This window comes from Melozone crissalis, unplaced genomic scaffold, assembly GCF_028551555.1.
Source record: "Melozone crissalis strain CALT ecotype California unplaced genomic scaffold, PUWL_Pcris_2 ptg000068l_1, whole genome shotgun sequence".
NCBI lineage: Eukaryota > Metazoa > Chordata > Aves > Passeriformes > Passerellidae > Melozone > Melozone crissalis.
In genome coordinates this window covers 11,124,945-11,152,728 of record NW_026535846.1, presented here as the reverse complement: position 1 = coordinate 11,152,728, position 27,784 = coordinate 11,124,945, and the positions used below count along the sequence as shown (strand labels likewise).

The following is a 27,784-nucleotide window of genomic DNA, read 5'->3' as shown; positions in this document are numbered from 1 at the left end:
TTTAATGGAGAAGAGAAGATTTCTAAATTGGATTAATTGATTATCTTCTTTTGTAATTGTCTGTTACTAGAAAAATTCTAGCAAATAAGTATGTACTAATTTGTTCGGATTATTGTTTCGCATCCATTGTAGTCAGTGTAGGGTCTCAGTGTAGTGCAGATGAGAATCTTTGTACTCAAATTCCAAGGTGATGTCCATGTTTGAGAGAAACCATGGCCAAAGCAGCACTTCCCATTAACTGACTTTTCAGCAGCCATTTGTTATGGTAGTTTTGACTTTTTTTTCCCAGCCAGGCTAAATTTCAGAGCAGCATTGATTTTGTTTCTTCATGTGACTTGTGATTTGCTGAGTTGCAGGTGACAGCAGCTTTCCCCGATCCTTAAGGGGTCATTCTGCATATGTGTGTGTTTAAAAGCTGCAGAATCACATTTTAAAAGCAAAGTCCTCTAAACATGCTGAGTGTAACACCTTCCCTTTTGCACTTAATTTTAAAGCTAAATATTATAAAAACAACTCTCAGTGCTTTGATGTGGGTTCCTAGTTTTCTCATTGATGCCATTAATATTGCATGCCCAGTTGCTCCGTGGTGGATGTCAGTGCTGTGTAACAGCAGTCATCTGTGAGAAAGGAGCTGCTTCCTGGCATGGAGTAAAATTCAGGCCAGCTGTGGATGCTGGAACCACATCTTAGGGACTCTTCCTCTGGGCTCTCCCTTCCCTGTGCTTTGCCTGAGCAGAATTTCTGGTACCCAGAATCCCACAGCCTGTGGAGCTGCATTTCTGTGTTCATGTCTGAGCCTCACTCTGAGGAGAGAAGGTAGGGCCTGAATCACTGCCACACTGTGCTTGTGCTGGTGGCATTCCAGAAGGTTCCCCTCAACTCAAGGGCTTGCCCATGCTCTTGTTAACTTTGAGCAGTACTTGAGCTGTCTCCCCCTGCACCCCTTCTGCACAAGTGGTGTTTTATGGGTCTAATAAAACAAGTGAAAATGCAATTGCAACTCTGGCCTGATACTTCAGAAGCCAGGTTTTCTGTGGTTTTTTTCCCTGTCATGTTGGAAAAAACATTATTTCTCTGCCCTTTAGCTTTAATTTCAAGGCATACAACCAGGTTAGAATTGAGAGAGCAGGGAAAATGAACAAACTTTAAGCAGCATCCCAGCTAAGTCTTAAATACAGAGGATGTGTATCTTGCCTTATGTTAATTTGTTTTGCAGTTAAACTTCTGGGATCTGAATGGATTTCCAAGCCTGTGGCAGAGATCTCACAGAGAGAACCTGACAGAGATTACCATCAGCAAAAAAACAGTCTGTCAGTACCATTTTCTTAGTCTGAGTTAACTACCTTGGGCTGTCATGACACACCTTCTAGCCTAGAGGGTAGTCCTTATGAAAAATTATGATCATTGGGCAAATTCTGCCTTCAATTATGTGGTCTGACCTCAGCTTTTCATTTAAGTTACAGAATTGGGGTTTATAAAATAGCTGTGTTTAATAATGCATCAATTCTTATGTTGGTGTGACATCCTAGATGGCATTTGCAATAAGAACATGGTCTCAGGATTTCTACTGTTTTCCAGCACACATTCTTCCTTTCTGTAGTTACCTTCAAAGTCCTTTCCCTCTCACAGGATTTCATTTCTCAAGAGTTCTTGGGACAGGCATTTTCAGATCACTGCAGGCATACACGAGTTACTCAGGAAAGGGCTTCAACCCTGGAGGTGCTTCCTTATAGACAGTGGAAAGAATACATGGTTCTGCTCTCTATGCAGCCTTTGGAAGAATGGAAACTTGATTTTGAGGGCAAACAAACCTTCTGCAAAGAGTTGGGAAGTGATCCATATTAATCTCCATTTACACATCTTCAGTATCACTTTTGTCAGACTGGGATCACATGTTGCACTTTATGGTATAACGCCCCTGAATGTAAATTAGATCAAGACACTCTTACAGTTTGCAGCAGCCAGAGTTATATTAGTGCTGATGATAATTGCTGAAAGAGTAGAATGATTACCCAGATAATGATGGCTGACTTCCATCAGAAAAGCTGAATGCTCACCTTCTGATAAAGGGCCTACTTTTCAACTGTTGTGAGACTTTGCTGAGCTGGGGATGTAAAAGCCCAGAAAGCTGGCACAGATTCTGTCTTGGTGGCTTTTCAGATACTGGCCACATGGAAATGTTTGGTGGCATGAGAAGATAGATTAGGACAGGGTCTATGCATTTCTTCCCTCAGACTTCAATGCCATAGAAGTCAGTGGAACTACTCAGAGCCAAAGGGGAAGAGCAGCTTTCCTCTTCAGCTCACAAGTCATCAGAGATTTGTATTATCTGATGTGAATCCCATTTCAGACTTAAAGGAATGCAGTCCCAAATCCTTCAGCAGCTCCCAATTTTTTCACTGCAGATAGCAGAACCATTGTTTAACTGCTGCTGTGGTGATCTTGGAGAACCTGAATGATCTGTGGAAGCACCAGGAGCTCTCTCAGTCATGTTGTGTCACAGAATCAGAGAATGGCTGGTTTCAAATCCTTGCACCTGCTTCCAACCCCTTGCCATGGGCAAGGACACCTTTGAGGAGAGCAGCTTGCTCAGAGTCCCAACCACCTTGGCCTTGAATGCTTCCACAATAGGGACATCCACTTTTCTGGGCAACCTGTTAAAAATACAGAATGGTTCATGAATTTAGGTGGGTTCTTGGTAGTGAAGATGTTAATCTTGGCCAGGCCAGAAGCTGATGCCCCAGGTATATGTCCTCAGGATGTCTAAGTAACTTCTGCTTGGAAGATGAGTAGAAGTATTTGCCTCCCACTTGGATGAGGCACATGCAACTGGAGACAGATTCCCATGGGAGCTGAGCACTGCCTTCCATGTGCACCTGAAATGGGCAGTAATTTCTCTGCTGTATTACTCAATCCCATCATATTCTTTAGAAATTTAAGGAATAAGATGTTTAGCACAGGAATTTTTTCCCAGGGAGGTCCAGGAATGGATTCAGGTGGAAGCTTTGCACAAAGAGCAGATGAGCTGTGCAGTGAGGTCTGGAAGTGTTTTCTGGTCAGGCTGGTATGTCTCTCTGAAGGAAGAGTGAGAAAAGCTTTGTTTTGACAAAGAGGACATGGAGGCTCTCTGTTTTGGGGTAGATGCTATTTGTTGACTCCTTCATAAAATCCTTGATGGAAGAAAGAACTTTTTATGGTGGAAAGTGCTCATGCCAAGTAAAACAAGAGGTGGTGGCTTGAAATAGAATTAAGTATTTCCAGGAGAAGCATGAAATGTGTTGTATTTTCAATGCATGCCTTAATGCCATAGCTTAGAGTTTCCTTGATAGCATTTGTAATCAGCAGGCTCTTATCCATCCCTACCACTATTAGTTGAAGCTTAATGATACATAATTGTATTGGTTCTTTATCACTCAACTTGCCAAGTTAATGTCTTGGAATGCAGGATAGATGTAGTACCTCACTGTCTCTTGATGCTCTGCAGTGCAAACACATACTTTGCCAAAGCCTTTGGGAAGGTGCATTATCAGAAATTGTAGACAACTGCACACCTAGAACTAAAGGTGTTGCCTACTGATTATCTTGGCAAATCCTTTTAATGTCACATTGTCCTACATTCACAGAGTTTGGTAAGAAGGAAATTAGGGAGAAAACTGAATGATAAACACTGATTTTTGATTTGTGCACATACATACACATAAATTGAATTTTTGCTAGCTGTTGCCAGCAAACCATCAAAGCAAATTTTTTACTGAGGGTCAACAGGTAGAGAGTAGAGGTGTGTAATTCCTGGGGCACCAGAGCAGCTGCAGTGTTCCCTGCTGGGGCAGGTGGTGATGTTGCAGCTGGACAGGAGTGCATCTCTCCTCCAGCTTCTCCATGGAAGTCAGCCTGGCCAGCTGCTCAGTAGGGCACTTGCTGCTGGAGGTGTCTGTGCCTTGTGCTGATGTGCCAGCTGGAAGGGCAAACTCAGGAGCACCTTTCAGAACTGCAAGCACAGCTTTGGCAACAGAGTAGATGTTGCTTTGGTCTTCTGTCTTACAAAAAAATTGAAGGTGATCTGTGCTGTCAGTGTGGGAGGAGGAATCATTCATTACAGAATCATAGAATGGTTTGGGTTAGAGGGGACCTTACAGACCATCCAGTTCCAGCCCCCCTGCTATGGGACACCTTCCACTGGACCAGGTTGCTCAGGGCCCCATCCAGCCTGATCTTGAACAGTCCCAGGGATGAGGCAGCCCCTGCTCCTCTGTGCAGCCTGTGCCAGGCCTCACTGCCCTCACAGTAAAAAATGTCTTCCTAACATCTAATCTAAACCTGCTTTCTATCAGTGTGAAGCCATTCTTTCTCCTCCTATGAATACAGTCCTTGTAAAGCATCTCTCTCCAGCTTTCTTGTAGCCCATTTAGGTACTGAAAGGAAGTTCTGGGCTTGTCAGAAAAATGGGAGCAGTCTGACTGTTTCACTTATAAGTCCCCTGCTTTGAGTGGTGTAGACAGCCAGTGTAAACATGCTTGTGCAAATTCCAGCCTTTGCCTTGATCCATTTTGTGCAATTGAGTTGTCAAACTAAGTAGTGCTGGCTGCTGAAAGAGTTAGGATAGATTTTAGATGTGTTTGCATTGCAGTTTAGATTATAATAAGCAATTTTCTAGGGAGAGTCTGGCCAGTGTGTTCCATGTTGTCAGCTGGGTGAAAGAGCTGAAGGAAAGGCTGCTGAGTTCCAGTAGATCAAAGTCCTGGTGGTCCTCTCCTCCCCTCTGCTGGGAGTTCTCATCCTTAGAGCCAAGTTGCAGGAATGTCTGCCTCAGCATTTGTTGCTGTGGAGTGGGAGAGTTATCCCAAATCCCTTTGGTGGCACTTTAGGTTAAGTCAGCAGATGTTACACAGAAATGGTTTAGTACAGAGACATCTTCCTCCCTGCCAGTGTTTCTGGGTGAACACGAGCTTTTGGCAGAAGGGCTGCTTCAGAGAGTCTCACGGGACACAGCGATGTCACACGGTGGCCTTTGCATGTTTAGAGTGTGTGGCCCTGTGCCCATCTCCAGAGCTCTTCTAAAAGGTTCTAGGCCAAGATCATCATTCATTTGTTATAACCCACATGTTGTGCTTGGATAAGCTGATTTGTGTTGAGTCCAGCATCACAGGTTCCTACAAAGGATAGATCCAAGTTGCCTGTGGCATGTATGTCAGATAGCCATGATAACAATGGGAAATAACAGCAGTCCCTCACCTTCTACCTTTTGTAAGCACTCACCAGTCATTAATGAATTAATAATCTGCACAGAATCCCTGGGAGGTGGCCAGCACGTTGTTTTTTTGTGGGAGGGAGGTTGAGTGGAGATCTGACATCCTTGGACTCTTGACAGCTCATCTTGTGATACATGTCTGTGTGTACACAGCATCTCTCACAGTTAAGTGGAATCTGAGCTCTCCCCGTTGTGGGGCCAGGTAGGAAATAGTTTTGTTCTTGATGTCTCCCTGGAACTAGGATCCTTTTGAGAAAAGAAGAAATGCTATTAAGATTTCACAGAGGACTGGAAAAATTGTTCTGAGGAATCTGAATCTCCTGCCTTGCACTTACAGTGCTGGTGCCTGCACTGAACCCAGGCTTCCCAGCCCTAATTCTGGGCTTTTTTCAGCTGCTCTTTAAGAGAACAGAAATGCTCTTCCTTCTGTTTTCTCCAGAGACACATCCTTCTGATGAAGCCTTCCCAAACAGTGGCATATTCCCATGAAAAAATTCTCTTTCAAGCCACTGACATGTAACTTGCTGAAAAATTAATGACCAGTTCCTGTCAGAGACTTTGCCTTTCCCGTGAGCATGGCCTGTTCCTATCAGATGCCTTCAGGGAGGCAGAATCTGAAGCACAGGATCAGTCCCAGGTTACCAAGGATTTGTTACAGCATAATTGTAGCCACTGAGAAATGAGGGAATGAGGCACATTGGAATTATGTAATTGGCCAGAGTCGCCATGATAAGTCAGTTACAGAGCAGAGGAGAACATCTGATTCTTGGCATTTCCTCCTGTGCTCCTGCACAGGGAGGCAGGATGGGAAAAATCCTTCTGAATTTTGGATTTGATTTGGGTACTGAAGGCTATTTGAAAGGCCTTAGCTTTCATTTAGAAATTATGAGGATGTCAGTAGTAGAATTAATTTTTTGAAAGAAATCAACCACAAAGAGATGTAGCTGAAGATTGGGGGACTGGGTGTCAGGATCTGCAGACATGCAGAGGGGGTGTGATCAATGTACATAGCAGGAGAGTATTCAGTAAGGAATGTGACCAGCTGCACTTGCTCCTAGACCTGTAAGCAAGTATTTAAATGTCAAAATATGAAGGTGAACATGTGCAGCAGTACACTAGGGCAAAAGATTATTTTGCTGTCATTGTTTTCAAGTGACAGCGATTGCTGTTCCCTGGAGTACCGGAGATGCTTTGTACAATTTAATTCAGAATATAAATTTGATGTCTTAGCTGCTGTGTGTACAGGGGGCAGAACCAGGGCATTCAGCTGTATTTCTTATCTGGGGACCTTACAACTGCTGGTGGTGAATGCTGGCTTGCAGGAAGAGGAGTTTGGGTTCTCGAGGTGTATATCCGGGAGAGGTGATGGCTTGTTTGTTAATTTATATCATTTTTGCATCCATAGATTTATTAGGGCAATTTGTAATGGTAATTTGATCTCTGTGCATTGATTTCCCAATTTGTAAGCTCTTTGCAGACTGGTGCCTGTGCTCTGGCTGGCTCAGGTCAGCTTCATTCAGCTTCTGCTGCTGCGGGTGAGCTCTGTGTGGCATGGGCTGTGTGTACAGTCTGCCCTTAGTACCTTTTCTTATTTAGGCTAAAAGGCTGAGACTTTCAGAGGTGGAAAGCCCAGGATTCTGGCCCTTGCTCTACATACAAGTGTGTGATTTGTCTAATAAGAATTCACTGATTACTCCAGAAGTCCTTTGAGATTACTGGAATTACTTAATTGTAGCTGGTGAAGGGATTCATAAACCTGAAATAAATCACTCTTCAGATGCCCAAAATGTTAGCATTCTATAAAAATATTTTCTAGACAATGGAATAAAAGTATTTTAAAACACAGGAAGTAGTACCAGAACAAGATCTGTAAAATGTTGAATTTATGTAGGAGCTGTTACAGGCTGAACAGACTCTGAAGATAGTGAAATAGTAATAAACCATGGTGTGATGGCCCAAATTTTCCAGCAGAGGCTCGTTCTGTGTGCACCATCCTGTGTCAACCCAGATTAGACTTGCAGGTCCCAGGGTGAGATGCAGAAGTGTGCCCACTGCTACAGCAGGACTCCCATGTGCCTGGCATGCCCAGAAAATGATACAGGGCTGCCCCTTGTGAGCCGTGGGCTTTGCCTTCACACCTTGTGTCCTCCCAGGGTTTGTGCATTTATTAGCTGGCAGCTTGGCTTGGGCTCCTGTGGCAGGCAGCCTGGTTTGCAGCGTGCAGAGCCTGAGAGATGCCCTTGCCTTGGGTGGGAGCAGGGGGAATGCAGCCCTGCTCATGGCTGGGCCAAGTGTGGCTGAGTCACAGGGAGGGCAGGCAGCCAGGGCTTTCCTCACAAAGGCAAGGAAGCTGAATTCATTTAGTCCTTAAAGCAGTGTTCAGCTCGCAGATTGGAAGGGTCCCTAGAAATCTGATACATTATTACTGGAGTCTATTCAGATACTTTGGTGGAAATTGAATAAGACTTGAAATGTGCTAAAGTCTTTGCACTTTTAGCTGTAATGACAATGCTGATAAGCAGAATTGAGTTAAAGATAATAAAGGAGAGAGCTGTCTTCCCTGGACTGGTACCTGGTTTCTCTTGAATCTCTAGAAGTGTCTGCACGTAGATTATTTCAGGTTTTGTTTTGTTTCCCTGTGGTATCATACTTTAGTAAATAATTTGTGGTTCTTTGTGACAATTTTTCTTTACTCCTGAAGGAAGGAGATCCAGTTTCTTATCCCTTTTGGCTTTCAAGTGTGTAGTTGCAAACAGCCTCTACCATGTCTCTTCTTAACATTTCCTCCTGTTTACAGTTGTGCCTGTACCATGGGAAAAGTTTACTTAATGCAAAGTAAATATTTTCTCTCTTCTAGTACATTAAGGTTTTGTTGGTTTATTTTGTTTCTGATGACAAATAAAAGCTGTTTGAGGTGCCAGAAATCACTAATTTTGCAAAAAACTGTTCATCTCTTAAAATTGAGTGGATACTTCCATTCAGGTATAAAGACTAAGCAAATAGGGTGGGTGGTCATTGCCTTTTTCTAGAGTCTGCTCTTAAGTTTCCGTCTGAAATTTATCACAAGGGGAGAAACAAAACTCTGAACATTTACAGTAGTAGATTCTTGGCTGGTTTTCCACTGTAGCTTTCTCCTATCCCAGGTCTGTGTATCTCTGTGCTGGGGTGGATCTCTAATCTGCCAAGCAGTCCTAGAAAAGACTGGGGAGCAAGAGTAACTTTTCCTTGCTGTAGCTTGTTTTGCTGGGGACAGGGGCACTCTAATGGTGCACGTTGTTGATAGGAGTTCTGAGGTTGGTGCTGGCTGGTGTATCGTGGCATGTAGTCTTGCAAAGTCAGCGACCTGGCCTATCAAGGCAATGGTATTGCATTACTGTCTGTAACACTCTGAAATCACTTGCAGTCTCCCATTGGAATGAGGTGATAATTTGGTTTGTTAATGCACTCTCTTCCACTGGGACATGGGCACTTCATTCTGTAAAGTTGCCCTTTCTGCATGTCTTTGCTGCCATTAATGACCACCAGGAAGTGCTGAGGGCTGATGCTCTTTGAAGAACGGGGTCAGTTATTCCTTGGAAGCACTTCATGGGGTTGTTTTCATGGTCCTTTCTCCTGGCTTGTGACCCAGACAGTGCTGGTGACTAGTAAGGTGTGCATGGACATGTCACATTCCAGGGAGTGTAGCTCCTGGCTCCTTTTCTGTCTGAGCAGATGCACTTTGTGAGCTGTAAGGCATCAGCTGTAAATGGAATGGGACACTGCCTTTCCATACTCGCTCTTCTGAGGTTTGCTGCTGAGGCATCTTGGTGTTGCTGTGAGCTGCTGTGCAGGACTTTGGTACCCCAGGGCTGGGCAGGGAAAAGCAAGCACCTGCCCAAGGCTGTAAATTAGGGAGGAGCTGACAAAATCAAGGCAGTAGCAGAACAGCTTCCTGCATAGCAGCCTCTCTGAGTGGCTGGAGGGGCTGGTGTCAGTCCAGCTCAGGGAGAGGCCGTGGGGCTGTGCTGTGTCCCCACTCCTGGCTGTGGCTGCCTCCAGCCTTGTCCTGCTTAGGAGGGCAGAGGGATGATGAGCAGCCCTTGGGCTGGGGTGGGACCCGTGTCTGGCCCTGACCCCACCCACTGCTGCAGAGAAACCCTTGGGATGAAGGGTTTGGCTCTGAGCTCTGCAGTGTGTGCTGATGGCCTCAGATGTTCCCAGGCTTCAGAGTCTGCAGAGCTGCTGCAGCTCAAGGTGCTCATCACATCTTTGGCTCCAAGAATTTCTTTAAAGGCCTCAGAGGTAAATGCAGGCCAGGAATTAACCTCACTGAGAATAAGTTCACTCACTGATGATTCTTAGATTGTGGTTGGTCTTTATGGCCTGTAATTTAGTGTGGCTTTTAATTGGTTTAGTGTATTCTGTGGTCTTCCTTTTCTGTTACAGTTTTTTAATCAAAACCTCTTTTTTTTAAGACCTTTCAGGGACATAAGTTTCTACAACAATGATAATATTTCTTTATCAAATGTGTTTATCATTTCATGTTTGCACAGTCCTGCTACCAAGCAGTGGATGGTTCTGTCTGTCAGTTTCTGTCAAGCTAAAGTGATAATACCTCTGATTATGTGAGGGGCTTTTTTATCAGCAGCTTGTATTTGCCCACTGATCTCAGAACATTTTTTTATTCTACATCTTCAGCATTCAGCGGCATTTCTCCTAAGATTGCCTCTTATCACTGCAGCTGGCTCTACAATCCAGCTGGAATCAGAATCATCTTTGATTTAATGGCAGAGCAGCAACTGTAGCTGTAGAAGGGCTAACAGCTTCTTGTGCAGAGCCTGACTATTGAGAGTCTCCTGAGGTTTTATTGCAGAGATCCTTCTTTTTACAGCATCATCCTCACTGCCTCACTCTTGTTATTCACATTCTGGAGAAACTGGATTGTGGAGGCATTCTGGTTCCTGTGTGTGTTAACCCCGTTGCTCTGAGCTGAGCCTTGCTCTTTTTGCATATCTCTGTACTGTGCTTTCTGCAGACCACAGAGCCTGGATTTTCAGGCAGCCTCTCCTCGTGCCGGGGGTTCCTTTAGTCACATTCTCACAGTGCATGTCTGGGGCTGTCACCCATTTCACTGGGGGACCCCCTGGTATCCCTTCAGTCACACACAGACATGGTGATGCACAGCTTTGTAACCAGAGCATTTAATCTTTGCTTCATGATTTTGCCTGAACAATAGTGCCTTTAGACAGGTTCATGTTGGCTGAGATCAGACAATACATCAGCTGTTCTGGGTTGGGTTTTTTTTAGATACTGACCCTGGCAACAGCGTCTTGCTCATTTTTCATCATTTTCTGCTACTTAGTAAAATTCTTTTACCTCCAGTTTTCTTGTCTTTCCCTCCTCAAGGACAGATCAGTGTAAAGGCTCTGTTCTCATGTCTGTTAACCTTTTATTCTTTGCAATCTAGCATTTCCAGAGGTTTGGTATCCCCCCCAGTACTTCCTGTTTTCTCAGCTCATTGGAGGTATTTTGTTATTCTTTCTCTCTTCTTCACTTGCTGTCCAGTTTGTTGACACTGTATTACATGTACTGTGTGCTGACTGACAGCATGATTGCTGATGATTTCTGAAACTAACCTGGCTCTTTATTAGGTTCTTTAAAGTCTGATGATGTGGCAAAAGAGAAGCAACCTCTTATCTATATTAACAGCAAGGAAAAGAGCCAAGTTCCTCACAGAACCATAAAGAACACACAAAGACAGTGAGTAACTTGTCTGAGTTAATTTGTGAAGTCTGTGGCAGGTATAACACACTTCTACTCTCAGCACATGGTTCTGCCTAGCAATATGTTCTGCAAGGAAACAAAACAAGAGATAGATCCCTGCTCCTCTGCCCTGGTGAAGAGCAGCTCCAGGCACTGGTCTGTCCTGAGGCAGAGCTGAGGCTGCTGTGAGCCTGGACGTTGGCAGTGTGTCCCATCTTCCCACTGCTTCTACTGTTACTTCAGGAGTGGGGTCTGGAAAGAAATGTGCCTGTGCTGCTCACTGTGGGTGTGGGCATCTTGTAGCCAGGTACCCATTTGAGGTGGCAGTTTTTGCTGGGGAGCAGCAGATTTGCTGCTGTCTGTGTGCTCATGGAAATGCTCTTTACAGTTCCAAAAATCAGCTGGAGTTTGTCATGGGGTGGGACATGTTGGGGCACAGGCCTGCTGAAGGTTCCAGCTGTGGTTCCGTATGAAGCAAACGTGGAGACCTCATCCTGTGTGTGCTGGCCAGGCTGGAGGTCATGAGCTATCAGTGCTGTGTCACTGCAGCTGGATTGGTGCTCTCTGGCTGTGTCAGTGCCCTTACACAGGCTCAGCAGGCTGTGTGTCCCTCTGGGATCTGTGCCTGGGACAGCACTGCACCTCCAGACCCCTTCCCTTGTTTGTATTGACTGAGGAATAAAGACAGGCAGAGGAGCTGTTAAGGTTTTCTTGGGCAACTTCTCTCCTTGGGTGCTGCTTCTCTGATGTCCTCCCCATTTCTCAGCCTCTTTTCTTCTTCTATAACATGTAACAATGCAGCTGTCATTCTGTGCCTCATAAAAGCCTCAATTAATGTACTTCAGTTTTCTTTAAAGCCTGAAGTTGTAAATAGTAAGTAGAGGTGTCAGACAGTAGTAGACTTCAGCCAGCAGCAGAGTAAATGTTGATGCACTGTTTTAAGGACAAGTTTCTTTGCAAAGCTTTTATGCCATAGATCTGATGTGTGTGGCGCAAGGAATCTGTTTTGGGTCCTATTGTTGTTCTCTTTCCTCTTCCCTTGCTCTTTTATTGTTTACTTGTTTCTGTGCATTTTGATGGTTTCTTATTTTGGCCACCTTTGACCTGATACAAGATTGCATTAGTGTCAGCTGCTGCTCTGGGAGTTGGTACTTCTGTACAGATTTGCAGTAGGATCTAAGGCTGCTTTAGAAGCACTTCCTGAGCAATGGAGGCAGTTCCCTTTTACAGGAGCTGTTGCAGATGGCTCTACACATCTTGGACAGAGATCTTGAAATGAGAGTACCCTGATGTGTTGGGAATGGAAATGTCTTGGCTCTTGTCTGCTTATTTAAAAAACTTTGGGTTCTTTTGCACCAGTGACTTGGAAAAGTGCTCCCACGTTCTGCAGACAAGGCATCTGTGGGTGTACAGAGAAGGTCAGTGGTTTGTCCTGGCAGAAATTTGCAGGATGCAGGAGTGAATCCCAGAAGTGTGAATCCCTGCTGGTTGCTCCAACTGGGATTTGTAGCATGTGTGGTTTCCAAAACCAGAGTAGTCCCTGCTGGATTCTCCCATACAGGGACTGAGGCTGAGGTGTCCTGGATGCCACCACCTCTGGGGGCTTTTTGTCCCACTCCAAGTCCTTGCCTTGGTGGTTGCAGACTCTCTGCAGGAGGCTATGGACAAGTGCAGGGGAATTGTGGCTAGATCCCCAAACACCTTTATTTTTTCATTTAGGTCATGAGAGGACAATGAACTGTTTCCCTGTTGTAATGTGAAGTGAGGCAGGAAGGAATCTCCACTGCTCCACTACTCTGAAGCAGAAGATGATTTTTTTGAGCAATGAAGCATTAAATGCTGAATCCCTGTTTAAGCAGTTTAAAAATGCCATACCATTGTGGTAGCTGAGAAAACAACAGATTTTGTGTGTGAATCTCGTTTTGCTTTCTGCATATAGGTGTCTGTTCTTCCCTGACCTATTTAAGAGTAGCATTTTTATATTTGTTCTCCTAATCTTCCTACCCTGCTGCTCTGAAGCAAGGTCTTGCTGGCAACTAGAAATGAGTGAGTGCCTGCAGTGACTGCTCCATTTCCCCTCTGCCTGCTCCAGATCCATGATACCCCCAAGGCAGATAGGCCATTATGCACAATAAGATCACTAACGTAGCAGGTGAATATTAGATATATGAAGTTAGTCAGCTGTAAATAAAAGGCCTGACAAAGAATAAAAGGCAAAACATTGTCCCTGAGGAAGTAAATTGGGATATGATGCCTTCCTGCCCTAGTGCCCTAAAGAGTTGATGCAAGATCTGGACCATATTCACCTCCCACATGAAAGGCATGTGGCAGCCTGGGCTTTGCCTTTTCCTTCCTTGGAGGCAGGAGCTGTGTCCTTCCAAACATACCATAATGCCTTGAGATGTTTGGTACAGCAAATCTTCTTGTGTGGTGTTGCTCTCTGTCTCTGCTTGTGGGATTTGCAGGTTTCAAGTCCATCCTGTAGCTCTCCTTATTAGTGGTTGTCATCCAGCCCCAGTAGCTATATCCAGAGGATTCCCTGTTCTTTATTTTTGCTTCTTGCAGTGTGATTTGTCTCCCAACTCTGCATAGCAATCCTGGGATGGCCTTGAGTTCAGTCTTTTACATGTCAGATTGATCCTCTGCTGCATGGGTTTAGTGTTCTTTACTACAGCAAGTTTCTCAGTTAATGTTTGCAAAGGCAAAATGAGCTAAAAGGTGACTAGAAGGTGCTAGAAATGGCAACTGTCTCTAAGTTTCAATTATTGCATTCAATTGCTGCTTCCTTGTCTCTTCCAGAGTTCTGTGTAATTGTTGGCTTGGCCTGCATGTGTTTGCTGAGCCATGGGCCAGTGGTTCATCAGCAGGTAGGTGTAGTAGGACAGGCTCCTTCTCTCTTGTTCCTTCCCAGAGAGCTGCACACCTCCTGAGGCAAAAGCAGCTCCTGCCCTGCCTGTGGGGGCCATTGCAGGGAAAAGGGCTGTGGCTCTGTCCCTGCTGAGCACTGTGAGTGTGGCTGGAGTGGTGCTAGGCTGGGGTTCAGAGGGTTGTGTTTATCATGGCACACCTTCTGCAAGTGTGTCAAGCAGAGAATAAACTGTGGAAAAGCAGAGAAAGCAACAACACCTGCAGAGAAACCAGGGAAACTGGTCCTTTATTTTTTTTACCCTTCCTTCTTCTTCCAAACTTTTGATTTATTTTTTTTTTTGTTAATGTAAACAAAATGAAGAACATAATAGGCAAGGTGACTCGTGGTTTATTAAAAGCAGCCTTAGTGCACCAGCTGGAGTACTGTAGGAGTTTAGGCTGCCCAAAAATATGAACTGAAAGACTTTTTTATATATCTAATTGTGATTTTGGAAGTCCAAGCAAAAAGAAGTTTCCTTTGATACCCTTTATAAGATAAGGGAGAGAATAGTGATGGGAGCAAGCTTACATCTGCCAAGCTCTGATTGCTTTGCCCTGACTGCTGTGTTTTAGCATGGATGTAGCTGTGGATCAGAAATCTGCTTCACAGTGGCCAAATTCAAGCTCCTGTGCTGGTGGTTTGTAGTGCTGTGAGCCTTTCCTGCACTGCAACAGGACAGGCTGTGTGAATAAAACATGAGGTGTCTGTCTTGGGACGCTCTGGGTCCATTTTAAGATGGTTCTGTGAGGTTGGTGGGTGAGTGTTGCTCTGCTGAGAGTGTAGACAGAGCCCACTGTATGGTCCTGTGCATGGAACTTGGAGACAAACCCTGCACCCAAATGGATCCCCACCAGGGAGGCACAGGAGGTGGGGAAGAGCAGACAGGAGCTAGGATAACGTGGTAGAGAGACTCACAAGCTGTCAAAGGCCAGCAGGAGAACTAACAGTTCAACCCGCACATCCTGAAGCTGTGTTGACAGAAGAAAGCAGAATATTCCTGACGGCATGAAGTGATGATATGGCCCTTATGTGGTTCCAGATGCATCAGTGTAAGGGAGCTTTGTATCTTCTGCAGAAAGGGACACAAAGGATGTGTAAAAACAAATTATTGCAATATCACAGCATGATTTTTTCTGGGCGTTTCTCACAAATAGGTGGGGTAGCCTGCTCCTTGCTAGGCTAATGTGGATTCACCTTCAGCATGCCTTTATCAGAGAAGATGAGAGAAGGGGTAAAACTTTTGTGCTGAGTTGCAACTGTTGGGATCTTTGAATGTGATGAGAGTCTGCTTCCCACCGTATTAATGTGAATATTGTTCTAACCCTGGCAGATGAATAATTCAAGGTGCTGATGCACTCTCAACTGTTTCCAGAAGCAGGCCCAAATTTGGGGTTACTGGACCACTTTGGGGCTTTGACTGATCAGCTAAGTGAGCCACAAGCTTGGACCTGCCAAAGATCCAGCAATTTATTACAGAGCCTTCCTGTGGTGAGGGATTGCTGTCTGTCAGGTGGGTTGGAATCAGACTGGTCCATTTGAATTGTCTGTAGCTTACAGTAAGGGCTGGCATCTCATATCTGATCTTGGACAGTGCTTCAAGATTAGCTCCGAGTTGCTGATTCAAATCAGAACTCAGACTGTTTGTCTTGGTTGTTTTTAATCTGAATTAAGTTAATGAAATTTTTATTGAGGCAGTTGTGATGTTGGTGTCTCTGTTAAGTAGCTTTTCTTTGTTTACATTTGAGTCTTGGAGAGCAAAAGTGAACCTGAGGCCTAAGCTCTGAACTAGGAATAATGATGTCCATATGGAGAATTATTTCAGTCTGTCTGCAATGGTTTAAATCCACATTTCATTTCACACAGTGTCTTTCGTGTGTAGACAAGGGCAAAGGATGCAATCCTGTGGAATGTGGGGTATTTGAGAGGCACAGTTGATTTTGAGACCTCTTTTTCAGCTTTGTGGAGCCCTTCAGCTGTGTAAATAAAAAGCAAAACAGGGAGTGGGTTTTTTTGGGTTTTTTGGTTGGTTTTTTTTTTTTTTCTTGCATATAAATGCCTTGTCTAGGTACTTTTTCATAGTTTCTTATCTATCCCAGAGAAATGTTTTCTACTTCATTAGAGAAAAACTGGTCTGTGGTATCCTTCATGCTTTCTCCTTTAGTTCCTCGTGGAGTGCCCATTGCTCTGTCAGTCTTGGCATGTCTCCAGATTCAGTAATTTAGACCACAACCTTTTTGTTTCAAACCATGATTCAAAAACATGACAAAAATACCCATGTAGCTGTCTGGGTTTGGGTATGATGGATGGAGGTGTTGGTGGCTCTTTCCAAGGCATTCAGGAGATTGGAAGCTCTCCCCTTGCTCCCTCTGGGTGGCAGATCATCCTTGTGATCCAGCTGGCTTTTCTGCATCATCAGGGTATGTCCATAGCTTTTGTCATATGAAGTAAAGTCACTTTTTCTATCAAAATAATCACCAGTTTACAATGCTGTGAGGTGTTCACTTCTGTAACCTGTAGGAATGTGCTTCCTTTCCTTGCTGTGCTGTGCTGATGTGCCATTACTGAATGCCTGGACAAGCTTTAATGGGGAAAGCTGTTTCCCTGCTGCTCACCCTCTGTAACACACTTCTTCCCCTCCCAGGTCATGTAACCATCCCAAAGCGCAATCAGTTCAGTAAGTGGCCAGGATTCCAGCAGGAGCAGAATTTGAATGGATTGCTTTTGTTTTGATGTGATCAAAAAACACCCACAAAGAAAATATTTTGGGCTAGGAGTGTTCTCCAGCAGGGTGGAGAGGAATTCTCTCCAGTTTTCCTTTCATAGTATCCTGCAGCTATGGTGAAGCCTCAGCACCCTTGTTCATGTTATCTCACATTAGGAACTGGTTAAGCACAGCCCTTAAATAATACACCTAACTTTAAACATTGCTGCCTTTACTCTGCAAAAGTAATTCTGTTTTGCTTTTCTGGGGCCATGGCCTGAACAGCCACAGAAGGGGAAAGTGAGAAAAGCTGGGCAAGCCCAATACTGGTTGCACTTGGAGGAGTGAAGCTGTGTGAGGAGTGGGAGCAGGTCCGGGGTGCTGGGAGTCTGCAGAGCAGCAGCTTCAGCAGGGGAAGAGACACTTAAAGTGGGTGTGCTGAGGGGGATCAGAGATGAAAGCCAGATGTATTTTGTAAAGTGTTGCCTGTGATTGCATTGGCAGTATGCAGAGAAAGAGTTGAAGAGTTGTGGAAAGAAATGTAGTCAGGTAGGTTCTGTGATTGAAGAGGGGAGATGGATCCTTGAAGGCCATGAACTGAGAATGCTGTTGAATGCTAATTGAGCAAGGGGGAAAGTATATTTTCAGGTTATTTCCATCAGTGGTGATGGAAATAACTGTTCACTGTTCATAACTTCACTGTTCAATTTCCAGCTCTTAGCAATTAAACTGAGTGATCCAAGGTCCAGACAAAGGACATAATAATTTAAATTCGAAGAAATGTTTAGTTTAAAGCATTAAACTCACAGCTATTGCATGAATATACTTTCTGTATTCATTGACATTCTGTATTCATTATTGCTACAAGTACACTGTCAAGAGGGAATTTTTAAAACCAATATTAGTAAGTCACTATGTAAAACTCCTAATGCTGCAATTCCTAACAGAAGTTTGTTTATCCCATCTCAGAATGGATGTTTCCATTTCAAGTACTTGGGACCAAGGTAGTTTTACTGGGATACAACCTGAATTCAAAATGTGCCCTCCACACAGAGAGCTTCTTATGAACAGCTAGTTCAGAGGCCAAAAGTTGCTTGTAGCAAGTACAGAGGATAACTTCTGAATAAATGAATATATTGGAGGGAATCATAAGCTGCTTACAGGGTGTTTGCAAACAGGAACAGAGAGTACATTCATCAAAGAAATTACTCAGTTTGAATAATTTGTTCAGCTCAGAGCATGTTTACCTGGCTGTGAGGGGAATGGGGAAGTTTAATTGGCAAATGTTTGTATTGTGCTTTGAGACAGTTGTATGAAAGGGAAGCGTTCTTGTTGTTTCTAGAGTTATAATTCCTTCTGTAGCTTGTGTGAATGCAGCCTTTTCTTCAGGGTTGTGTAAAGAAGGGATGCAGTGGTTGTTTTGCACCACGTGCATGTGGGGGAGGTCCTACAAAAGATGTGTTCACTTCAGAGGGCACCCTGGCTGTGTGTGCCCTGCCTGCAGAGCCAGCCCCACACACCTGCACGGTCTGCAGGCACCCAGGGGTGGGAGCAGCTGAGCACAGACTGCCCTGAGTACCCAGACAGAATGGCCTCTGCTTCAGCTGATGCTGAATATGGCCATTTTTTATCAAAAAGGCTTCAGTATTTTATTTTAACATATCCAGGTTTTACAGAGAAGACAGTAAACATCTTCCACAAAAGTATTGAAATCATGACTGACTCTGTTCTGTCCAGCTCACTGTCTGCTCTTTAAAGGAGCTGTAAGAAAACTGCAAGTAAACATGCAGATGTAGGAGAGGAGATACAGGCTGAACTGGGCTGGGAAATACTCTGTTAATACCTGAACACAGTGTCTCAGTACTCAATATCTAGAGAGAATCCTTCTCAGTTACATCACCATTGATTTTTGGAAATGGATAAGTGTCACTGGGAGCAAAATTTGGCCCATACAACTAAGTAATAAATATCTTTTTGCAGGAAGTATATTTATAAACAAAGAGTGAGCCTTGGATCTTCAGGTTACATTTGCAAAGCTGCTGCCTGAAAATTGGCATGGTTCCTTCCAGTCAAGTGATCTTGGAGACAGTTTTGCTGCATCACAAGCTGCAGTAGTATCTCTGAGGCTTTGGAAAGGAACACCAGTGTCTCTGCAAACAGGATACTATTTGTGAGTTTTAATTGGAACCAGTCCTGTTTGAAGGATGCAGACTTTGAAATAGCAGGGCTAACCTAAGAAAGCTGTTCAAGATCTATCCACAGTGTTCCCCAGATACACAGGGGTGAGGAGCTTACTGAGATCAAGGCCCAGCATGAGATCTGCTCTGAACTTGAACTCAATTGAACAAATCTTTTGTGTGTATATTATGTTTTGAAGACATTTGAGTGCTTCAGATATCTTCCTTCCTCCCTAGCTTGTCAAGGACTAGATGCAGAAGTATTATGAGACAGGCTTTTGCAAAGGGGGAATTGAGTCATAGAGAAGCTGAATGCCATATATTTAAAGTCACTGTTTGTCTTCTCACTTAACAAAACTGGTGATTAGAAGAGCTAAGGAGGAAGGAAATGGATGTTGGGTCGTCTTCTATAACCTTGTAATAGTTATGCAGAAACAACTGACCTGGCTGAGAACTTAATTTTAGCTTTTGCCATTTGGCTGGGAAATTCTAGCTAACACACTCAAATACACTGTTGCATTTTGGTACAACACTGTCTCTTTAAATGCTTCCTTAAAGCTGATGGTCAGTGACAAGATTTTTCTCTGCAAGTAGGTAGTTGTTGGTTACCTGTCGTCTTTGTTGCACAAGTGTGATTATCTTACAAATTCCTTTGAAAAGGGTTGCCAGCGCTGCCTTGGTTGCACTAATGGGGTCCTTGAGGCCTGAGATGAGGAAAATCCTGTTGATTGTGCACTCCATTCTCTTGGTGAGCACCAGCTGGGCTCTCCAGAAGCTGTCCCTGCTGACAGCCTGGGTGACTCTCATGGCCCTGGTGGGTATGGTCAAGTGCTCTGGTGGCTGGGTTGTTTCAGCTTACAAACCAGCACAACCCTACCAAAAAAACTCCACACCCCAAAACTCCCAAGCAATTAAAAAATGCCTGAGGAAAAAAAGAGAAGTAACGCCAGAATTTGATGGACTGAATAAATGGATATGCCATAGTAATTTCCAACAGACAGAAAGTGTGTTTTGGTGGAGTTAGTCAGAAGTAGACTAGCAGGACCAAGGACTTGTTAAAATGACAGGAAAACCTGGCCCCAGAATAGAGTATAACTTGAGCTATCTGTAGTTGGCATTTCTCTGCAATGTAAATCTGAGAGTTTTCCCAGCGGAATAGATCTTATTGTTCCTCCATCCATCACAGGTTTTCTCTAAGTTTGGGTTGGAGTCAATCAGTACAAAACACTTAAAATATGAAGTCTTACATGATAGTGAGTGTTCTTTTGTAATGATGCAGTGGTACATGAGAAATCTCAAAACTAGAATTAATGGAAGAGCAGATAGATTCCTCTGATCAGGAAAACCATAAATCTTAAGTCTTTTGGCTTTTGGTGTGTATTGCTTTGTGGTTTGCTTTAGTCTTGATTTAGACCAGCTTTAGAAAGTCAGTATCAGCCATTAAACCTTCCAGGCTATCTTCCCCTGTTTTGTTTTTTTTTTTCCCTGGTTTGGAAGTGAATAAAAGAGCTTTGTACAGTTCTTGAAACTGAGCCTGAAACAGCTCTGAACAAAATATAGTGTTCCTTTCAAAATCTTGGAAATAATTACATCATAGGCAAATTGGGCCAGAAACTGTTAATAGTATTCTTTGTGGGATGAAATCCCATGGGAGGACTTATTTCAGCAGACTGGCATTGTTTACAAATAGATGCAGTGACAGGTACAGTTGTCCCATTCTGAGGGACAACCGAAACTGTGGCCTATAATGGACTTCTCAGCACTACCTTGCTTTTGATAACAATCTGAAGCCTTGATGCTCCTGTGGTCACCCTCACACTGATCATCCTGGGAGGGAAGATATATTTGGCACTCGAAAACTACTTGTTGGTGGTTTAAAGAGAAAATAAAAGCCTTGCTTGCATAAGCTCCTGGCCTTTGAGAATTGTTGGAGATACAGGGAGCTGTGTCCAGATGTCTCTGCTGGGCTTCATGAGCTAGGAACTCTGCACAGAAAGCTGGGCATCGTGGACCTTCCCTTCAGCAGGATAACAAACACTGCACGTGTGGATTTCCCTGTACCATACAGTGGTTTTCATTACTGGCTTCCTCCCCCCCCCCCCCCCCCCCCCCCCCCCAACACATTCCTTACTGGAAAACCTTCTGCATTTCAGGATGGAAATCACAACGATTAGTAATATTAACTGTTTTACCTCAATCTACAAAAGCATTTAGTTCTCTAGGTAAGTAGGCTAGTCTGTACTTGAAAACTACACTGGCACAGGCTCTGGTCTGGGCACAGTTACAGCTGTTTCTGGGTGATACAAAGCACTTTACTGCCTGTGTAGGTGCTTCTGAAGGAGGGTGAGCTGTGTTCCTCCATCACCAGAGCACGTCTTTATCTGGACAGTGGGACTGTGTGAGCAGGGCCTTCTCTTGGGAACCAGATACATGCTGGGGACCATGGTTTTTCTGAAGGATCACTTTTCTTTCCCAGATGGTGTGATTCAAATGGCAGACACATTTCTCTCTGACAGCTGCCTCCAGTACATTACTCCATTAGTTACAAGTGTGTGATGTTTTCCAAACTTTTAGGCCTGAAGGCAAAGCTCTAGAGAGCAGCACCTGGTCAGTGGCTGCCTGTGGTTCAGTGTTAGCTGCAGTTACAGGTGGAGGTGAGCAGCCCATGGTGAGGGGAGGTCTGACACAGGGTGAGCCTATGATAGACATCCTCTTTGGATGGTGAACACCCATTGATCTACCAGCAGAGCAATGGTTTGAAATCTCCCTAATTTGCTGCCGAAGGTCAGGTCACTAATTTAACGCAAACCTGTTGAAGGCAGCTGGGAAGGTGCTCATTCAAACTGCTCCCCTGATGGAGGTGAGCAGCTGGGGTTAGTAGCAGCTTCAGGTGTGTGTTTGTGAATCAGGGTCTCCAGGATCCCTGCTCCATGCTGTCTGTTCTAGGGAGAGGACTGGGACCCAGCTGTTGCTAGAGTTTTCAGCTGTGTGACCTTGGGATGGGTCCATGGGATCCCAGGGAGATGTAGATATTTGGGAACAGATGCAAACTAGAGGTGTGATGTTGTATTTCATTTATTCTTTTCAATGGACTGGTGCTTTGAATCTCAAACCTGACGTTTTGGGATTTAATGTGGATGAAATTAAAAATGTAAGTCAAGTAATTTTAAAAAGTCATTATTTTATGTGTGGTAATTTAAAAATGGTAACAAAGGCTAAAATGCCCACATCATGAAAAACAGTCTGAAGTGAACATCTCTAAATGTTCCAGTTGATCATTTAGCTTTTACTTGTCAGCTAACATCAGTTAAGGCGATGTGAATTTCATTATTTCCTATTAATGTACTACCCATAAATCTGGAAAAATTACAGTTATATCAAAATAAATTTGGTTGTTGAAAATGTTAATCTCCGTTCTATTAAAAAAACCCAAAAACCAACCCAAGACCAACAGTGGAACCCCAAAAACGCTCAACTATGACAGCTTTACCTCCTGACCAAAGGAAGAGCAGCTGGAGCTTCAGGACCTCTCCATGTGACAGTCACCATGTTTGGTTGATAGTTGTGGAAAAAACCCTCCATCTTCCATAGCTGAAAAACAAGTTGCTTCCCTTTAAATTTAAGAGAGTAGCTGATGAGGGCAATAGCTTGTGTTACCTCCTCAGCATGACGAGAGATCCAGAACACATTCACAGTGATCTGCATGTGCCTTCTGTAAAAGGAGCTACATTGATTTTAGGGGATGGAAGACAAGGTGCCTATAGAATCATAATGTTTAAAAAGTATAGCCCACATCAGTTCTGAACTGTCTGAAATTATACTCTAATTTTGGGGTTTAAAACAGTTAATTTTATGAAGTGTTGCTGGCTACCTCTATCCCCTCAATGAGGACCTTGTTTCTTACATAATAAAAAATTATCAACTATGATGCCAGGTAGTTTCAGTAAGACATTTAACTTTTACTGTGGAAGTCTTTTTAAGAGGAAAATTTGGATTGCAAACAACTACAGGGAAATAGTTGTAAGTAAAAACTGCAAAAATGTATAACAGAGATAAAGAAAAATCTGTATTTTAATGGTAATGCTTTGATTTTTTAGAAATTAGCCACTCAGTTTATTTACAGCAACCAGTAGCAACCTTATTCAGAGCAGCCTTCTAACAGAGATTTTTCTCATGCCACTAGAAAGCTTTTCCTGCCCAAGCCACCAGCCTTGGCATCCTCCCTTGACAGCATGTTTTGTGTTGTGCTTTGCAGGAGGCTGTGAGGGCTGCTGAAGATGTCAGATAGTCTGGATATTGAAGAGAAACCTCCAGCTCCACCGTTGAGAATGAACAGCAACAATCGCGATTCTTCAGCGTTAAACCACAGCTCCAAACCGCTCCCCATGGCCCCCGAGGAGAAGAACAAGAAAGCCAGGCTGCGCTCCATCTTCCCAGGAGGAGGGGACAAAAGTAAAGTATCAGCACTGCAGATGGGGGCTCCCTCTCTGGGCTTTCTGCTGGTCATTGGGTTTTGTGTTTATTTTCTGCCACTGTTGTCTTTCTGTTTCGTTTGCAGGCCGTGGTACCAAAGCCTTCTGTTCCAATTACTCTAGAAACACATTTCAAAAGAGGAGGAGGTGTTCAGTCAGTTACTTTCTTGTCTATGAAAGGACACTAAAATGTGCACACATTGTGCAACTTGCCTTTTAAAAATAACTTTATAGTTATACTGGGGAATCCTTTCCTTTGGATTTTGCTTTGCATTAGCAGTAAATACAGAGATGAGGATGTGTCCTTGTGAAAATACATTCACAGAAGTGAGAGGGCAATATGCCTGACACTTGAGGATTTTTTAATGAGCTTACATTCCAAGAACAGGAACAAAGCTCTTCTTGCTTGTTCCTTTTGCAGTGAAAGTGGATACAGAACAGCTTGGTTTATAACCTGCTAGGTGTAGATGTAGCAAGAGAGTCTTTTAAAGATGCAGCAAACAGCATTTCAGTTGCATTCTTTGAAATGCATTTGTGGAAAGGTATGTGTTTTGAATTAGCTTATTTGCAGGTTTAAGGGAAGGGATCTTCTTTATTTCTAGTTCCATGGGAACTGATGGGCTGCACCTGCAAGGCTGATGTCACTGCAAGGCCACTCTTGATTGTCTTTGGTGGGTTGGGGTCACTGGGGGATATTCCTAATGATGGGATATCAAAGTGTTGATCTGGGGAAGTGAAGCCAGCCAGCCTCACCTTGGTCCTTGGGAAAGTGGTAGAGAAAATCCTCCTGGAAACTATTTCCATGCAAATGAAGGGTAAGGACATGGTCAGGAATAGTCAACATGGATTTGTGGAGAGGAATTCATGCTGAACTATACTGACAGCCTTTTACCTTGAAGTGACAGGCTTGGTGGTGAAGGGAGAGCAGTGGTTGTTACCTCTGCTTTAGTAAAGTGTTCAGCAGAGCTTCTCACCGTGTCCTCACAGACAGACTGGTGAGGTGCAGTATAGGTAAGTGTACAGTGAGGGAGATTGAGAACTGGCTGAAATGCTGGGCTCAGAGGTTGTGATCAGCAGCATGAGTCCAGCTGGATTTCAGGAGTGATGCTGTCTTCAGTGTCCCTCCAAGGAGAGCTCAGAGCTATGGAACTGTGGCCATTCCCTTGGAGCTGCAGCTTACCTGTGCTGCCTCATTCATGAGGCTTCATGAGGTTGTGTGGAGCAGCTGGAGTTTGGCATTTAAAACTCCTCACAGGCAGTAGAAGGCACAGTGGCTGTCCCACTCCTCCCCTCAGCCATGGGCAATCCTGATGACTTTTCTGATGTGAGAACTGTAACTGGATTTCTTAGGCAGACCCGGCCGGTTCACTCTGCAGATTGTTCCCCCAAATGTTCCCTTCTGGGAACAAAATTAATTTTCAGTTGATTCTTTTTAAAGGCCAAAATGAAGGTTTCTCCCAGCTTGTTTAATTCCTGGAAAGACTTGGATCACTTCTTCCCCTAAGTGCTAGCAGGATGGTATTATCCCTTTCCAAGGCAGAATTTCTTAATGAGGGGATGCTGTGTAAAATGCATGCAGAGAAGGGGAGACCCAGAAACAACCCCTCCTGAAAATGATCAGTGACATTAAAAATGTAATTAACTACCAGTCAGAGCAGTCTTAGGGAACATACAAGTGTCATGATTTTGAATGTGACTGTGAGGAAAAGTCAGGTAAGATTTATAGCTTAATTTTGTGAGGTGAAATAATAAATGGAGGAAGTTTAGCTTGACTGGCCAAGTCCCTTGAGGTAGTTTCACTGCAGAGTTGGTTTGTGGGTCAGGGTATCAGCTGGTCTGTGTGTGCTTCATAGACTCTGTGACACATTTTTGAGACTTCTGCTTATAAAACTGGTGATTGATATGTGTGCTCTCATCTAGTGCAGTGCTATGCAGCATCACTATGTTAAATCCATAGTTCATCACTGGTGCAAATCACTAGAATGTGAAGAAAACACCATGGCAGGGTATTTCTTCCTGAACCTGCAGGAGCTTTGTTGTCTTTCATTTGCTCCCAGACAAGAGGGATGTGAGGATGGATATGGTACAGTGTGTTCTCTCCAAGGCTGTGGTGTGTGTCAGGACTGCTGTGCCTGGCACCAGGAATCTTCTGCAGTCCCTCCCCTGCTGGAGTGCAGCATTTTCAGTTAGAGTTTGAGCACTTGTGTTTAAAACCTTGTTTTGGCAAGCCACTGATGGCACTGTGGAGCCTTCTGTGGATCTGCAGTTGCAATAAACCATTTAGGCAGTGGTGCCGTGCCCCTTCCCCTAACACATGACCTCCTCATGTTCCTTGTGTAGCTCCTCTCACTCTCATCTCTGACCTGAGGTACTCCAATTCCTGAGGACAGGAAGCCAAGGCAGACAACTGAAATAACTTTCCAGTGTCATGCAGGCAATTTGTGTGGAGTAAGGAGCTGAACTTGTTCTGCTGGAGCTGTGAAATTTGCTTTCCTGCCTCAGAGAGCATCATGGTGGTGGGAGCCACAGTAGAGTACAGCAGTAGTGCTTCAATCAGCAGAGGTGTTACCTCAGCAGAAAGGACAACTTGGTTCTTCCAGTTGTTTGATACAGGCTTGTTCTTTCATTAAACCCCCTGTGATGCTGTGAAATAAATTCACTCTGTGTGCACACTGGGGGCTCCATGAGGGCACTGTAGAGCATTCAGCCTAAAGAAGTCAGGAGGAGGCTGAGCTGCACAGCTCAGATGCCCCTTTGAGATGTCCATCCATGCTGAGTTCCTGGGTGGATGATGCCACTTCCATTGAAGCTGCTTTAGACTTGGCTGCAGAGGGCAGCAGAGTCCGGCACCTCCTGTACAGAAAAACCAGAAAAGAGGGAAGGAGGAAAACTCAGCAGAGTAAAGATCAATGGAGCAAGAAAAGAGGACAAGGCTACAGGAGGAGCAGGTTAGGAAGGAGGATGGAGGACAAGTGTGAGAGGCAGTGGAAGGAAGAGGGAATGGAGGAAAGAGCAAAGTGAGTTGAAGAGGAGGCGAGCAAACAGGAAGGCATAAGCATGAGGTCAAACCCTTCCTCTCTCTCTGAGAAAAGCTGCTACTTAGCTGAGTCACATATTTCTCCCAGACAACTGCTCTTGTAACGTATTGGTGATGATGGTGATGCAGACTGTGGAAAACAGAACAATTTTTCTGTGTTCTATTTTAACCTGTCATAGGTGCTGAGGTGGTGTGGAGGCCATACCTCATGGCTAACTTTGTGCAGCAGGAATGTATTGTGGAGGGCATTTAGAAGAACATCAAATAGGAATGTTCAGTACAAACCTCTTGCATCCAGTGAGTCAGGTGCTTCAAAAAAGTCATGTCTTTTCATATCATTTGCCAGCTTGTGTGAAATAGGCATGATATGATTTGCAGAGCCCAGACAGAAACATTGATGTTTTTACACTGGGAAGAGGTGAGGGTGTAGTAAAGAGATGCTTTAATTCTGTGATTCATTTGTAGTGTATCAGCATTTGGACCATAGGTGTTACATCACAGGTCCATGAAGCAAATGAGCCAGATCTTGGGGAATGAGCTGGATCACTTGTCCTCCAGCAGGAGAATCCTGGAATGAGCAAATGCTGCTTTTGTTGGAGCATTTTTGTATTATCCCTTATTTCAGTCCTAGATTTGACTGCTGCTTTGAACTGAGTTTGATAGTCCTTAAGTGTAATTTTTGCTGCAATAGCTTGCAAATGATGAGGGAGAAGAAGCCAGTTTTGTTGTCTACACACAGATGACATCTTCTAACTGGCAACATCTGTCCTGAAAATTAAACAATATTATCCTAATGATAAAAGAAGGGGAAAGCCTTTGTATTTTATATATTGCTGCCATCTTTACTGAATGCTAAATGAAAATATTTCATTGGTGAACAATGTGTAATGGTGTGCAGCACAAACAAAAGGTGACAGTTATTTAATGAGGATAAATGCAGCAACACAGAGAAAGGATTAGAAGCATTCCAAATAGATCTAAGGACAAAGAGCAGAGCATCTTTATCTCAAAGGAGGCTGTAAGGTGGAATAAGAAATATGCAAATAGAGGCCTTGTGGAGCTACAGCCTGAGCAAAGACAAACTGGAACTGGGGGGATTGATGGTACATAATGAGTCCAGCCTTGGATGAGACCCCTAGATGAACTATGGAGCTGGCAAACATGATATTAAAACACTGCAGGAAAGTGAAGACAGCTTCCCTCAGCATTTATTCCATCATTCTTTATCAGGGTCAGTAAAACTGGGCTGAAGTGACATTTGTCAGTAGTCAGAAGTGCAGGAGATGGATGACCACAGGGAATGTTACTTTCAAAAGGTTGTAAAGAGAGGGAGGGAGATGAGAAGCAAATGCAGGTTGACTGACTTTTGAGTCTGCCTGCTTAAGTAAGATACTTCACACTCTGGGAATACTGGTGGAGTGATTTAAAAAGAAAAAATATCTGGATTACTAATAAAGCCTGCATTTTATGATCATATGTCTTAGTTAATAGAGAGCTCA

The 27,784-nt window shown here is 44.0% G+C and overlaps 1 protein-coding gene across 6 annotated transcripts in view; it reads left to right on the top strand.

Annotated features, from left to right (window-relative positions):
* Nucleotides 1-27,784, top strand: part of PAK3 (p21 (RAC1) activated kinase 3) — a 117,315-nt gene that overhangs the window by 65,953 nt on the left and 23,578 nt on the right. For all 6 annotated transcript variants that reach the window (XM_054289393.1, XM_054289394.1, XM_054289396.1 and 3 more), the window contains one exon: nt 23,032-23,228. In XM_054289393.1, coding sequence (XP_054145368.1) covers nt 23,054-23,228 — 175 coding nt within the window. In that variant the 5' untranslated portion in view covers nt 23,032-23,053. The remainder of the gene's footprint in view (nt 1-23,031; nt 23,229-27,784) is intronic.